The 13,976-nt window shown below is 54.4% G+C and overlaps 1 protein-coding gene and 1 long non-coding RNA gene across 3 annotated transcripts; one reads left to right on the top strand and one right to left on the bottom strand.

Moving 5' to 3' along the window:
* Positions 1-5,949: 5,949 nt before the first annotated feature.
* POLR1E (RNA polymerase I subunit E) lies at positions 5,950-13,938 on the bottom strand. The gene is made up of 12 exons (XM_048292210.1): positions 13,763-13,938; positions 13,565-13,668; positions 12,195-12,271; positions 11,088-11,173; positions 10,432-10,487; positions 9,926-10,070; positions 8,902-9,009; positions 8,407-8,503; positions 8,072-8,205; positions 7,266-7,347; positions 7,011-7,142; positions 5,950-6,264 (listed from the first exon to the last, which is right to left on the bottom strand). Exons 1-12 carry the CDS (start codon positions 13,824-13,826, stop codon positions 6,105-6,107), a joined length of 1,245 nt encoding a protein of 414 aa, XP_048148167.1. The 5' UTR covers positions 13,827-13,938; the 3' UTR covers positions 5,950-6,104.
* LOC125320172 lies at positions 10,027-12,198 on the top strand. Of its 2 annotated transcripts, none has more exons than XR_007201037.1 (3): positions 10,027-10,902; positions 11,438-11,557; positions 11,660-12,198. It is a non-coding gene; the product is annotated as an uncharacterized LOC125320172 (long non-coding RNA). The 2 variants fall into 2 exon arrangements; XR_007201036.1 differs by having other exon boundaries at positions 11,692-12,198.
* Positions 13,939-13,976: the final 38 nt, after the last annotated feature.

Below are 13,976 nucleotides of genomic sequence, written 5' to 3' on the forward strand. Positions count from 1 at the left end.
TGCTCCGTCGCTGCCCGAGGCCTGCTCGTTCAGCGCCCCGTCACGCTTTAACGCAGGGCCCTGCGAGCGGCCGAGACCCGCCGAGGGCGCAGGGCTCCGTGTGTCCCGTGCTCTGTCCCTCCCCACGGCCGGGCCCGAGCGGCGGGGCCGTGCCGGGGCAGCGGCGCTGCGATGGTGAGGAACGTGGCACTGCTGCCGCCAAACCCTGTCCCTGGCAGGGCCGGGCCAGCAGGTCTGCGTTCAGCTCGGTGGATGCCGGGTTGCTCGTTAATGCTTTCTGATTGATCCCTCTCCTGCTTGGGGGTCCTGCTGGTCGCTGGGGTACAGCATGGGTCACACCTTTCCCAGTGAGCCCCGTGTCCTTGGCAGGACGCTCAGGCTGCGGCATACATGTGCTTTTTTGTGCATGGCTCAAAAGCCCCAGGTTAAGTGATGTAATTCTGATTGCCCTGAGAGAGCCGAAAGCCCGGAGCAGCTCCTGTGGCCTTGCGGGCCTGTGAGTGTGAGGGGGGCTAGGTAGGGGTGACCGTGGCCAGACCCCATGTGTCTGAGCAGCACTGGTTAGCTCTGCCCTGGACAGGGATGTCCAGCCTGGATTTGCATGTCCCTATCACCATGGGGTTCTTCCCTGGTCAAGCTTTGCCCTTCCTGTGCTGGCAGGACAACCACTGATGAGAGGCCATACTCTCAAGCTGTGTTAGGGGAGGTTCAGGTTGGATATCAGGAAGAATTTCATCACAGGGTGATGAGACACTGGAATGGGCTGCCCAGAGAGGTGGTGGAGTTAGTGTCCCTGGAGGTGCGTGAGGGAGGACTGGATGTGGCACTTTGTGCTGTGTTCTGGTTGACAAGGTGATGATGGGGCAAAGGTTGGTCTTGATGATCTCAGAGGTGTTTTCTCATCTCAGTGGTTCTGTGGTTCTGTGTCCCTGTCCTTCCCTCTGCAGGTGCTGGTGGAGGTGGTGGGGCAGGGTGGGCCGGGGGACGCGGCGCTGGGGTCAGGACTGGCCAGCACTGCCCCGCAGCTGCCCGGTGGCCCTGCCTGCCCACCCCACCCTGCTGCTCTGATGCTGCGTGTGGGGTGTCCTGGGGAACCCCGAGCCTGGGTCCTGCGTGGGGACGCTGGGGACTGCCGGCCACAGAGCAGCCAGCTGCACACCCCGCACACCGACCTGGAGCTCAGGTCTCTGCAGCAGGAGCTGCAGCAGGACAAGGGAGCCCAGCCTTTGGCCAGCTCTCCACAGGGCTGCATGGTCCGGCAATGCCTTCCAAGGATGTGAAGGGAGAGCATTCATTTACTCATGAGGGCAGGTGAGATGGGAAGAAAGCACCTTTAGGGACCTGACCTACGCCAGGCGCTGCATACAGAACAGCAAGGTGCTGTGAGGCTGCTGTGAGCCCCCTTCCCTCTCCCTGCTGCTCCACCAGCTGCTTTCCTGTGGTTAACCAGCTCACATGAAAGGCAGGTTGCTGGCAGCTGCACACGGTGGTACAACCACAAGTGGAAGTATTAATGTGGGGGCAGGTTGGGGTCACCTAGTCAGGCCCACTGGACCCTGCAGAAGCACAGCTGCAGAGATGGGGGACTGCAGTATCGACCCCTGGCCATGCCCCTCACTGCGGCCAGTCCTGGCTGGTGCCTGCTTCAGTCAGAGATCAGCCGAGAGGAGGGGATTTTGGCTGGGGACACACACTGGATGCTGAACTGAGGTTTTCCCTCAGCATCATCTCACCTTGCAGTTGCCCACAGCTCTCAACTCTGTGCCTGTGCCAGACAGGATGGTGGTGGTGAGGAATGGGGTACCATCACTGCCAAAATCCACAGTCAGGGGGCTTGGGGGTTCCTCTGCAGCCACCTGGCCAGAGCAGGACTATCCTCAAGGATTGGGGCAGCCCAGGGTTTGGGCCCGTTTTTCAGTCTATGGCTCTAAAAGACTGTACATAGACGTTTTGGAGGTGGGGAGGAAGGGGAGCATTCCCAGGCCAGCTCTCAGTGGGAATTTGCTCAGGTAGGAGATGTCATCTGGAGTAGGAAGCAGGAATATGTATCAGCAGGAATTACTGGCTGTGAGGCATGGGCTCGGAGCTGTCTGAGGCAGGAGTGTGGCAGAGCTGGTCAGAGCTGGGGGTCCTGGCACAGCCCAGGCCTGGGCCAGGGTCAGCTGTGTGGGACATGGCTCAGCCTCGCTGCCCACAGCCACCTCCAGGCAGCTGAGTGTGCCCGGCGGAGATGGGCCATGGTCACATCCCGCTGGGCTCCACGTTAGCTGAGAGACCAAATGAGGAACCGGTCGGGAATGGGCAAATAAAAGGAGGTATAATTTAATTACCTTCTGATCTGTGTTGTTTGTCGAAGTGGGCTATGCAAAGGCAATCTGTAATTATTTCTTAACACTTGTAAGATGTGGATTTAAGAGGTGGTTTTGTTTGTCTGGAAAATATTGAACACCTCTGCTGTGTAAATATTTAACTGCTTTCTTTGAGGAAAGCAGGTTGTGAGGAGCAGTGCCAGTGACTCCAGTTTGCCGGCCGGGGAGGTTGCAGGTGCACGGGGGCTACAGAAGGGAGAGCTTTGGTCACATCCTGCAGCCGCAGGTGCTTCCCCTGCTGCCTGCAGGTCCTCGTGCTGAGGAACAACATCCCCCACTGCAAGGTTCGGGGTGCTCTTGTGCCTGTCCTCGGGCAGCCTGATCACGGACAGCAACGTCCACTCCAGCTGCGAGGCCAGGCTGGACACCGCAAGGGAGCCAAGCCCCTTGTCCTGGCGTATACCCCTCCCGCTCTCACACCAACCCCAAGGGATCCGCCTCCCAGGACAGGTAACGCCCTCCTGTCTGTGTGCTTTGTTCCTCAGCCTGTTCCTTAGGCTGCTGCAGACGAATCAGACTACAGCTAACCCTGAGTGCTGGGTACAGCACGGTGCTGCCTGGCGGTGCTGGCAGTGTCCTGCTCTGTTTGATGGTGCCTGCCTTAAAATCAGTGCACACAAAGGGGAGGGGATGTTCCCCCATCAAAGAAACTCCTGTGTGCAGTGAGTGAACTCGTGTAAACCAGCCCTCGCTGCAGGCAGCAGGGGCAGGGGCTGCAGTGTGGTAATGATGCCCTCCAGCCTTCTGCACCTCAACAACCAGAGCAGCCACAACAGCACCCGTGGGCTGACAGTGTTCTGCCACAAGGATGGCACAGCCGACCCCTCTTCTGGCCAGGGGGGTAGCAACAAGCTGCCAGGAGGAACTGGATGACGCTGGTGGGGAGAACAACCCCGACAGCAAAGAGGAGGACTGAGCCCCCCAGAGCTGAACAGAATCACCCACAACAGAGCTGAGCTCAAAGGGCCCCATGGAGCTCCTCCAGGGCTCCAGGTGAGGTGGTGGCGTGTGGATCAGTATGTTGACCTGAGCCAGCTCATCTGGTCTTCCTCAGCTGTCCCTGGACCATGAGGGTGCTGAGAGATGGTGTGACCTGAGTGGGCCATGTTTTTGTCCTTAAGCCACCACATCCAGCGCCTCGCTGCTCTGCACATGCAGCCCTGCAGCTGCCAGACCAACAGAGCTGGCAGTCTCAGTCATGACAGCCACAGGCATGTTTCTATTTCACCAAGCCATCCGGTTTTTCCAGTGGCTTCAGGGGCCACGTTTCTCCTCCAGGGTTGTGCTCTGAAACAGGGGCTGGGTGTACGGTGGATTTTTCTTTTTGGTTAGAACCTTGACCTCAACTCTTCTCTCCAGAGTGGAGTAATCAAGTAAGTCTTGGTGCAGGGTGTGGGAGAGGACACAGTGACACTCTAAGACTCACACAGCTGAAAGGAGGTCAGGACATGTGGGTCCCCAGATTGGTAATGATGCTCCCATCTGGTCTTCCAGACCCCCAGAGCAGGAAAGTCAGGTGTGCTAAATAGAGAGCACTCTGAACACCTCAGTCTCACAGCTCCGCAATCAGGATTCCAAACCCAGCTCCCTTTAAGCAGTTTTTGGGCACTCCCACTATTGACTCTCCTCACGCTGCATTGCCCAGAACTTGCAGTCCCTTAGAGGTGTTGGCTGTGAAATCAGAGGAATTAGTTTCTTCGAAAAGCGGGATGTTCAGTCTCAATTCTCCAATGGGTTCTGTCCCACCTGGGTTTTGGAACAGCCTGGCATGGTGTTGTGTGCCTGCCCTGCTCTGCCCCATTCCTCCCTGGAGGGTGAACGCTGGGAGCATTTCCGTGGCTGCTCTGGCACCACCACAGTGCCCCAGTGCGTGGGGGTCCAGGTGTGACCCAGTGTGGGTTCTGACCAAGTCCAGCACGGCCTCACACTAAGAGGGGACCCTGGGGCCCCAAGTGGTGGCCAGTGCCCAGTGGGCTCCAGCTCCACCAGCAGGGTGGGTAGGGGCTGCCGCAGACATGGGAGCATCTTCTGTGCCACTCTCTGGCCCGGAGTGGGGCGGTTCTTACCGGCTGCTCTGACGGCGTTTCTCCAGAGCCATGCAGGGAAGCTGACAACTCAGGGATGGGGACCGTCATCAGACCAACGTCAGTGGCACCTCACTAAAAAAAATTCTGTGAAACAGCTGTTTATGTCTCCCTCTTTCCCACTGAGGCAGCTGCTGGGGTAATTTACAAGCAAGCAGGTCCACAGACGAAACGTGCTCCTGGCAGGACCCACAGCACACCTGGCTGGGCCCCAGCCTGAGCTCTGGGCAAACCCCTCATCCTGGAGGCCTGCAGCACCATTTACCTGGGAATTGCTCACTTTGGAGCTGCTCTGTCAGTGACTGTCCATGTTTGTGCTGGAAGGGTCAGAGACAGACACTGTCCCATGTGTGCCTCTCCAGCAGCAAGCCAGAAACGCCCCTATGGCAGCAGCCACCAGTGTCTGGGCAGAATTGGGGCAGAATTAGAACTGAAGTGATCCTCCTCCTCTGCTCAGCCTGGGGTGCCATGTTCAGCTCCAGGCTCCTCAGTTCCAGAGACATGGACACACTGGGGAGTCCAGTGAAGATGCTGAAGGGACTGGAGCATCACTCCTACAAGGAACAGTGGAGGGAACCAGGGCAACCACCTGGAGCAGGGAAGACTCAGGGGGACCTTGTCTGTGTCTGTAAAGACCTGCAGGGAAGGTGCCCAGTGACAGGCCAGAGGCCACGAGCACACAGGGATCACAGGAGGCTCCCTTTGAGCATTGTGAAACACTGCTTCACTTCGAATTTGTGGAGTTCCTGTAACCAAAGACACTTCAAAGTCAGCTGGACACAGTCCTGGGCACCTGGCTCTGGTGGCCCTGCTTGAGCAGGGAGGGGTCTGGACAAAGAGACCTCCAGAAGTCTCTTCCAACCTCAACCTCTCCTATTGATTACTTGGAGCCTGAAATTCCTACAGCAGTAATTATTCTCTCCCCAGAACACAGGATGTTTGTGTCACTGCTAATGACAGGTGTGAACAGTGGGGCTCTAAGCTGTGTGAGGAGATAACCATAAATCCCAAAGGATGTTCCAAACCCAAATTAGTATCCAAAGCAGAGACATCTCAGAGATGATTTCTTCTGACGTTCCACGCTCTTGTTTCACACACTGGTTTGGAGGTGATCCTGCTTCTCACAAGCCCTCCCGACTCCTACAGCCTTACTAAGTAAACACCTCCCATGAGGCTGATCACCCAGGAGAGTGAAAATTCAGAGAAACCAGACTGAAGTATCTCTCCAAAGGACTGGGAATCCACAGCTGTGGCCTCATACTCACTGCTCTCCCTGAAGGTGATACCAGCTCTGAATCACAAAACTCTCCCTCCCCAGGCAAGGAGCCAGGATAGGGAACCTGAGAGGGGCCATGAATCAGCATCAGCCACAAAGGTGTCAGGCCAGAACCTGCCAGTTCAAACAGGTCCCATTTGCTCCAGTACAACCTCCATTTCACCCCCTGCCCCAGACAAACTGGAAAAAAAGAAGAGGTTTTTTTATAGCTTTTTCTATATACATAGAAAAAAAGCAGCATTTTAATGAGGTGAAACCCTCAGCCCAGGTTTCAGGAGGGTCAGGGCTGATGCTGGACCCAAACCCAGCAGATGAAGGCATCCCCATGACATTCTGAGGGAGGGGCTGCGTCTCCCCTCAGACCTCCTGGGCTTCTCAGTTCCTTTTCCTGCGCTTCCGCTGTCCCTCTGGTGCCTTCTGCATGGGCAAGGGCAGAGACAGAGTGCCCAGCTTGTGGTTCTGGTCACTCTCTAGCCCCGGCCCCCCCTTGGCCTTGGACACCCTCAGCCGCAGGGCCTTGGCGATGTCCAGTATCCTGGAAAACACGGGATTAATACCGTCAGTGGGGCTGTTGAGCCCCCGTGTCATGACCTTGCATGACCTCTCTGGGAGAGGCCCGGAGGTGTCTCTGCAGCACAGGGATGCCATGAGGCAGCAGCTGGGAGCAGCAGGGCTGAAAGGCAGAGCCCTCCTGGGGACAGAACACTACTGACTTTTCCAGCAGGTCCAAGCCTCCTCCACGCTTCTCCCCACAGCATCCTAGGCACCCTGTTCACAGCTGCAGGGCAGCACAAACTAAACCCAGGCATCAACTGCCAAAACCAACATGGATTCCTGAAAAGTTTAGTTCCAGAAAGAAAAACAAAAAGGCAAAATGGATGGAAACCAAGAGCAAACACTGCTCTTAAACCCACTAACCCCATTACTACTGATCAAAGAATAAAGAGCATAACTGTGGGGAAAATAAGTGACAGCATCAAAACCAATGAGGGAACTTGAAAACCAAGTTGTGACCAAGAGCTTTCTTAAGATCCAGTAATAACTGCAGTTCTGCCTGGAAGCCTGATCCAGTGAATGCTGTGGGGCCAAGGACAGGAGCACAGCTGGAGCACAGGTGCAGCTGCCAGGTGGCTCCTGGGAAACGCAGGTCATGAACCCAGAAACTGCCCATCTTTCCCATGAAAGTTAAAGCCCTACCCAGGTCCAGAGATGCTTCAGAGCCCTTCTCAGGGTCTTTCTGTAGGAGGATCTGGGCAGGTGTGAACAAACAGGATGACTCACCTGCTCTCTGGGAGCTTCATGTCATTCTGCAGGACGGTGAGGTCAGTCTGGAAGTTGTTGATGTGCAAAGCCAAGACAATGACATACGCGGTGAGTTTAGCCTTCATGGATGCAGAGATGAAATTCTGGATGCTGCGTGGCAAGAGGGAGAACTTGTGAGATGTGGAGTGTAGGGGGGTTCCTAATGGTGTGTCTGTGGCCCCTCAACCTGAGCTCTGCCATGAGGCCTCCAGAGCCTCACACAACATCCCTTACCTGCCATTGTTGTAGGTCAGCGAGGTGAAATTTTTCATGAGTTTCCTGCTGATGATGTGTGGGCATTCAGGACCCATTGGATCTAGGGCAGAAAGGGGCTTTGCAGTGGAGTGAGGAACACACACTCTGTCTTGCACTGCCCACCCAGCACAGCAGCACATAGATCATCCTGACACCCATCATGGAATATCACAGAATACCCATGTGGAAAAGGACCCACCAGGATTACTGAGTCCAACCCCAAGAATCCCACCATTTATTGCCTCTTCCCAGGAACACAAACCTAAAAGGAACCTTAGTGCTTGATTTCTAGGTCTCTCAACTTCTCAGCTCTGAGAGAATCCAAGCAGCTCTTATTTTCTTTTCAAAAAGCATCTCCCACTTCCGTACTACACAATCTAAAACACACACACCCCTATGCGTTTTTCTTCTACCACAAAATACTGTTAAAGCTGAGACCACACTAACAAGTCCCTACTATCACCAAGTCTAGACATTCCCACATCCTCCTTAGACAAGTCCTGTGGTGACTCCTGTGTCTCCAGCAACACAGGAGGATATTTAAAGCCAGGCTTGCCCCTTCCTCCTCCCTCAGCTCTGCCAAGGACTGACAAGGACACTCAGATACACAAGTTCTAAGGAAGATGGCAAGTCTGGAAAATCTCAACCAAAATGTTTTGTGTGGTGCTGTTTCAAAAGCAGGACCCTGAGTGTGGCTGAGATATGTTCCACACACTCAGCTGACGAGTAAAGGATGATGAAGACATTCCCAAAAGCATGTGTTTATGAGCTGAAAAGTCTCGTACGCTTCTTCTTGATCACTTTCAGGTGACTGAACCTGATGAGGGTGTCCAGGAACCAGAGGCATCGGGCTTTGTGGTCTCTACTCCTCTCATCGGTGGGCAGGAACTTCAGCTCCTCCAAAACGAAGGAGCAATGGCTGCAGGAAAGAGAGGGGGAGTTCAGCTCCCCAAAGGGCCCCTCGCTGTTGTGTACGCACCTGCCCCCACATTCCCCAAGGCAGGTGTTGCTCTGCCACCCCAGGACCGAATGTCCTCCCTCTACCCCTGAGCCGGGGGACGGCAGCAGCAGCAGCTCCACTGCCCCTCGGCCAGGCCGCAGCCATGGGCAGCAGCGTTACCTCCTCTCTTCCGTCCTCTTGGCCATCTCCTCTGCGCTGGTGCTGGCGAGGGTGGCTGCTGGCACCCGCAGCGCCTCATACTCGGCAGGAGACAGGACTGGCAGGATGTTAAGGAACAGAACAAGCCTGCGCTCTCCCTTCCAGGTAGGGCAGTTCTGTCCACACTCACTTGAGGAGAAGTGGGCAGGGCAGGGGGATGGAACCTGGCCAGGAACTAAGGCCTCTAAGAGACTGTAGCACAACCACAGCTCACTTCTGCAAGGCCGACCTCACCAATATTCCCTGTGGAATGCTGCTCACCGGGAGGCAGAGCATCCCGCTCTCCAAAGGAAAGAGGCAGGGTATGGGACTTGCAGGCCCCAAAACCTCAAGGCAGCATTACCTTGCTCCCAGCTCTTGCCTTGTGAGGGGAAAAGGCTCAACTTGCTCCCACATGCCAGATGGCTTCATCAAGACTTAAAGGCATGAGAAACCACTGTGACACAGAAAAGATACTGTCCTCAAACTTGTAAATGTGCTCCGGCCTGTCAGCATCCTCATGGCATGGTGGGAGGAAGGCAGAGATGTTCTGCACGTCATCCTGGGCCATGTCCTGCATCAGAGCTTGGGAGGGAAGCGGGACAGGAGAGTATTTGGATCATGCAAACCAAAATGCAGAGAACAGGAACACAACCTAAATCTTTCCTTTAGATGCAAGTTTGATCAATGGGTCAACACCATTTTAGTCACAGCTGGAGTTTTAAACATTTACAACTTCTATCAAGAACCTTCTGGCCATAAAAATTTAGAAAGGCCAGTCCAGACTAGAGAAATATCTAGGAAAGAAGGGCACCAAGATGCCTCTGCTGCAGGTGGGCAGAGCACAGTTTTGGCACCTGAGCTCCAGTGGATACCGACTTGGCACAAAGCAGCTCTGAGGGCACAGTCAATATCCACCCTGGAACATAAGGGATGAAAGTTGGTGGGGTCTACAGTCAACAGACATCTCTTCTGTTCATGCCAATGACACTCTCAGGATACCAGAAGTGCTCTGGAGGGCTCTTGTCTGCCCTCCTGCTTGGATGTCCAGAGTCAGGGCAGCCCCAGCTCTCTCCTGCCACAGCTTGGAAACCCCCAGGGTTGGTGACACCACACTGTGCTGTGACCTGTCCCAAGGCTGCACCACTCTCTGAGGTAAGAAGGTGCCTTTTCCACAGCCATGCCACAGAGATCAGACCAGGTAAAGGCACTGCTTTTATCCCAGTGAAGTCATATCCATGGACTACCCCAGGAGCTTCCAAAGCAGCCAGAATGGACACTGATGTCACTGGGACCTTCCCTTATTCAGGCAACTCCCACACCAAGCCCTGCAGGACCAGAAAGAAGCAGTTCCTCTACATCTACCCATCTCAGCTCTTAGACCAGCTGCCTCCCCATCACCTAAAGAAAACCCCTCTTGTTCCTGCCACACTTGGCAAGGACAGACAGAAAAAGGCATTTCAGGTTGTCTTGATTACACCCCAAGACAGAATCCTCTCACCTGTCACTCCCTTTGCATCGATAACATTTGCTGCTGCTTTTGTCACAGCTGTGCTCACGATGTCGCTGCCCACGGCATTCATGCGGCGAGAGCTCAGTGCTCGCTTCTGCTTGCTGGTTCCAAAGGCCTCAATGCACAAATCCATCTGCACAAGAGAGAAGCACACATTCAAACACCCTGTGCACCCAACAGAACACAAAACCCACTGCTCGTTCCACAGCCACAGCCTCTAAGAAACCTTTAGCTCTTCACGTGGCAAAACCCGCAGGTGCAGGATGTGCTGGTCTGCGAGGGGCAGGAGGTCACCGGGATGGTGATCCAGCCTAAAATAACCAGGAAAATACTCCCAAGCTAGGCAATAACTGTGCTGACTCCTGGACACAGTGAGAATCCTGGTCCTGCACAGGTTAACCCTCTAGGACACCAAACCTCCCAGCCTCAAGACAAGCATCTGCCCCTGTCAGCTGGATAATCACAGCAGAACATGACACAGCTTTCAACTTTACCTTCTCCCTGTAGGATTTGTTCTGGTAATCCCTTGTGTCGTCAGGTATCAAGTTATCTATAAAACAACAACAGTTAGTGTGCTTGGACAGAAGCAGCCAGGACAGGAATTCCTTTAGCTCTGTGACTAACAGACTTGGCACAGCACATCAGGATCCCCTCCACGTGACTTGGCTAATTAAAGGACACACCAAATATGAGAACCTACAAGAAAAAAGCTTTTGCTACAAAGCCTATGGGTGCAATACACGGACTATGGCCAAACCCAGGCCCTCCTGCACAGGGTAAAAATCAGCTACCAAAAGATGTGATCTTTTGGGTTCTTATCCAGGATTCAGTGACAAAAAACAGTCCAGCTGGATAAAACCTGGTTTTTTTTGTTTTTCAGGGATCTAGTTCCTTGACCTGATGAGTCTCAGGCCTCCCTCAGCAGAACACACCCGGACAACGATGCGCTTGTGCCGTGACTCTCTGTGAGTGACTCCCATCCTCCACAGTCCCTGCTTAACCTCCACCCCAGACTCACTGTGCTTCCCTCTCCCGCTGTCCCTCTCAGCATGCAGGAATGAAGGAATCGTTCTTACTCCATGCCAGGGGAACAAGGCAGGAATGAGAAGCACAAAGCAACTGAGCAGCTCTGACCCCCAGCACCTCCCACCTGAGAGCAGGGGCTGCATGTTGAATATTTCGGCATCGTAGACCTCCATCTGCCCAGAGTTCTTGTCTAACACACCAACAAAGTACCTGGGGAGAACAGGGGCAGTTGATTAGTCAGAGGCAGAGCAGTGGAAATGATTTAAATTATGTGGTCTTCTCACATCCTGGCAGTTCTCCTGCTTTGCACATACAGTGCTATGATAAACCAAGTTACCTCCAAGGCATGTGTACGAATAAAAACAGAAAGACTTGCTGCTCTACGTAAATGCAGAAGTCTTAAAACAAGAGAATTAGGTGAAGTGTAGGTGCCAGAGTTCTGCTATTGTCCTTTGCCTTTTTTTGCTGTGCCAGGACTTGATGGCCATAGCTTGAACAAGAGCCAAATCTCCTTGTGGCTCCCACAGCTCAGGACCTCCAGAGTGGCAAGCACCACTTTAGCCCCTGGAACCACCTCTTCACCAGTGTTCAGAGGTGAGCACTTAAATCTGCCCACAAACAATACTGAATTAACAGTATATACCATATACTGTACCATACACGTTTGTTAAACTGCATTTATCTCTCCAAACTCAGGAACAAACAACCCTTTGGCGCTCTTTTTTCAGCTGCAGCATCTCTAACTGGACACCGCTCTGTCTGAGGATCCAGCCCTCCCAGTTTCACTGCTCAGACAGAACGGAGGTTGGTATTGGCATGTTTGGACAGACTCTGCAGAAGCGAAGCCAGTTCCTTGTACAGAATTAGAGAGCATCTCAGCTGGAAGGGCCTCACAGCGATCACCCGGACCAGCTGCCCAACCCCTTCAGCGCTGACCAACTGCTGATAAAGGCAATTTCTTCATCCTGATTTCTTAGTAACAAAGCTGTTACTCCGTCCTGCTGCTACACTAACCCATATCGTCCCCCCAGACCTCACAAGACATTTTCAAACTGCTCTGTGATTTACACATCACAGCTTCCACAAGATGTGCACAAACAGCCGGAGCTTCCTGTCCAAATCCTCTGAGCCCCACCATGGGCCCCGTGGAAACCTCTAAGACAAGTCCATGGAAGGGACCAGGAGCTCTGTGTCTGACCAGCCCCTGTGCTCCTAGCTCCTTTTTCCATACCTGCACAGGGAGTTGCACTTCAAGACCTCGCTGCCAAAGTTGTGTCCCACGTAGCAGAGCCGCTCTGTCTCTGAGACCTGGGAAACCACGGAGAGTTACTGCAACAGAGGGCTGTGAGTGACCTGCATTGCCCCTGCTCTGCTTCTCCTGGTGCCACCAACCGCTGCATTCCCAGGCATTGTAATTTAAAGGCAGAGTGTATCACCAAAGCAAACTTGCACAACGCCTCACAGCGATCGCCCCTCAATACTTCAGTTAAAAATGTGGTTTCCAATGATTCATTTAAGCTCCAGTATTGTCCAGTGCCTCCAATTCACCAACTTTTCAGCTGGCCACAGCCAGCACCACCAGGAGTGTCTCAGCCACCCCAACATATTTTCAATGCATTATGAGGATGTGTTGGTTTTTCTGCTCTGCTGCAGAGAATTTCCCTCAAGAATTTGAGCTGAAAAGTCATTTATTCCTTGAGTGGAGCAGCTGTAAAGATTAATAACAGCAGCAGGAAGCACATTCTGATGGTACCCTCAGTTCCCTCTTCATTGAGGGAAGTTCATCTCCTTTGATGTAATTTAGCTGAACCATTCACCTTTGGTGAAGATTTCCCAGTGTGAACAGAACACAATAGATCTCATGATCAAATTCACCCGACTAGCTGGGAAGCAACTCCCTGATGGTTCAGCTTGTCCCTGTTCTGCCACCTCCACCCAGCAGGCTCCGTCAGCCACGTCAGTGCCAGAACCTCCTCTGAAACCCAGAGACATCCCGGCCCTTGGAACACATCTCTGTGGAACACGCTGGGCTAAACTTTTGATTGTTTTTTTTAAAAATCTGCTACAAAGCTCAGCACAGATTTTCACAGAATCCCAGAGTGGTTTGGGTGATAGGAGACCTTAAATCCCATCCCATCCCACCCCCTGCCATGGGCAGGGACACCTCCCACTGTCCCAGGCTGCTCCCAGCCCCAGTGTCCAGCCTGGCCTTGGACACTGCCAGGGATCCAGGGGCAGCCACAGCTGCTCCGGGCACCCTGTGCCAGGGCCTGCCCACCCTCACAGGGAAGAGTTTCCCACTCGAACCGGCGGGAGCTGCTGAGGCCACAGCCCAGAGGGCAACACAGGGTCAAACCCCTGCACAGCCCGCAGAAGGAATTGCTCGCGGTGGGAATTACACGTGGGAATTCCCTGGGCTGGGGCCCAGCTGCCGCTCCCGCCGTGGTCTCCATGGGGCCCCGCAGCCCGTGGGGTTAATTAACAACATCTGCGGCTTTTATCCGCCTGTTACCTCACTGTACATTATTATCATAATATCTTAATATTACTGCGACCTGACGATCCGCATCCGCCCCCGCCCGCCTCAGGGCGGGCCCTTACCAGGATCCTGCGGTGCCTTTTCCGGGGATGCGCCGTGTCCCGGTTCCGGTACACGGTGAAGCGCAGGGAGTCGGGGTGCCGCAGCTTCCCGTTCGCGAACCGCACTGCGGGAGAGGAAGCCCGTGAGATCCGACACCGGCCGCGATCCCTGAGGGGGAACCGTGACCCGCCCCGCGCCCCCGGCCCAGTCCCGCTCACCGAGCGCTGCCGGTCGCTCCGCCTCGGGGTCCCCGCGGTAGCGCCAGGTGGCGGCGGCGGCCATAGCGAGGGGCTGTATGAGAGGGGTGGTTGGGGTTGGGGTTGCGGCTGGGATGCGCGTTCCAATGCGGATCCCGCTCCCGTTCCTCCTCCTCTTCCGCCACCGCCTCCGGTCGTGTCAATAAGCTCAGCCCCGATTGGGCGAGATGAGACT

The sequence above is a fragment of the Corvus hawaiiensis genome, chromosome Z, assembly GCF_020740725.1.
Source record: "Corvus hawaiiensis isolate bCorHaw1 chromosome Z, bCorHaw1.pri.cur, whole genome shotgun sequence".
Lineage (NCBI taxonomy): Eukaryota > Metazoa > Chordata > Aves > Passeriformes > Corvidae > Corvus > Corvus hawaiiensis.

Bases quoted from the DNA above. Each gene is read 5' to 3' on its own strand.
- POLR1E (XM_048292210.1), bottom strand. From the start codon at position 13,826: ATGGCCGCCGCCGCCACCTGGCGCTACCGCGGGGACCCCGAGGCGGAG. The intron at 13,669-13,762 runs GTGAGCGGGACT...CCTCTCCCGCAG, and splicing joins GGAGCGACCGGCAGCGCTCG to TGCGGTTCGCGAACGGGAAG. The intron at 7,348-8,071 runs GTACGAGACTTT...TTTCTGCCCTAG, and splicing joins GAAAGTGATCAAGAAGAAGC to ATCCAATGGGTCCTGAATGC.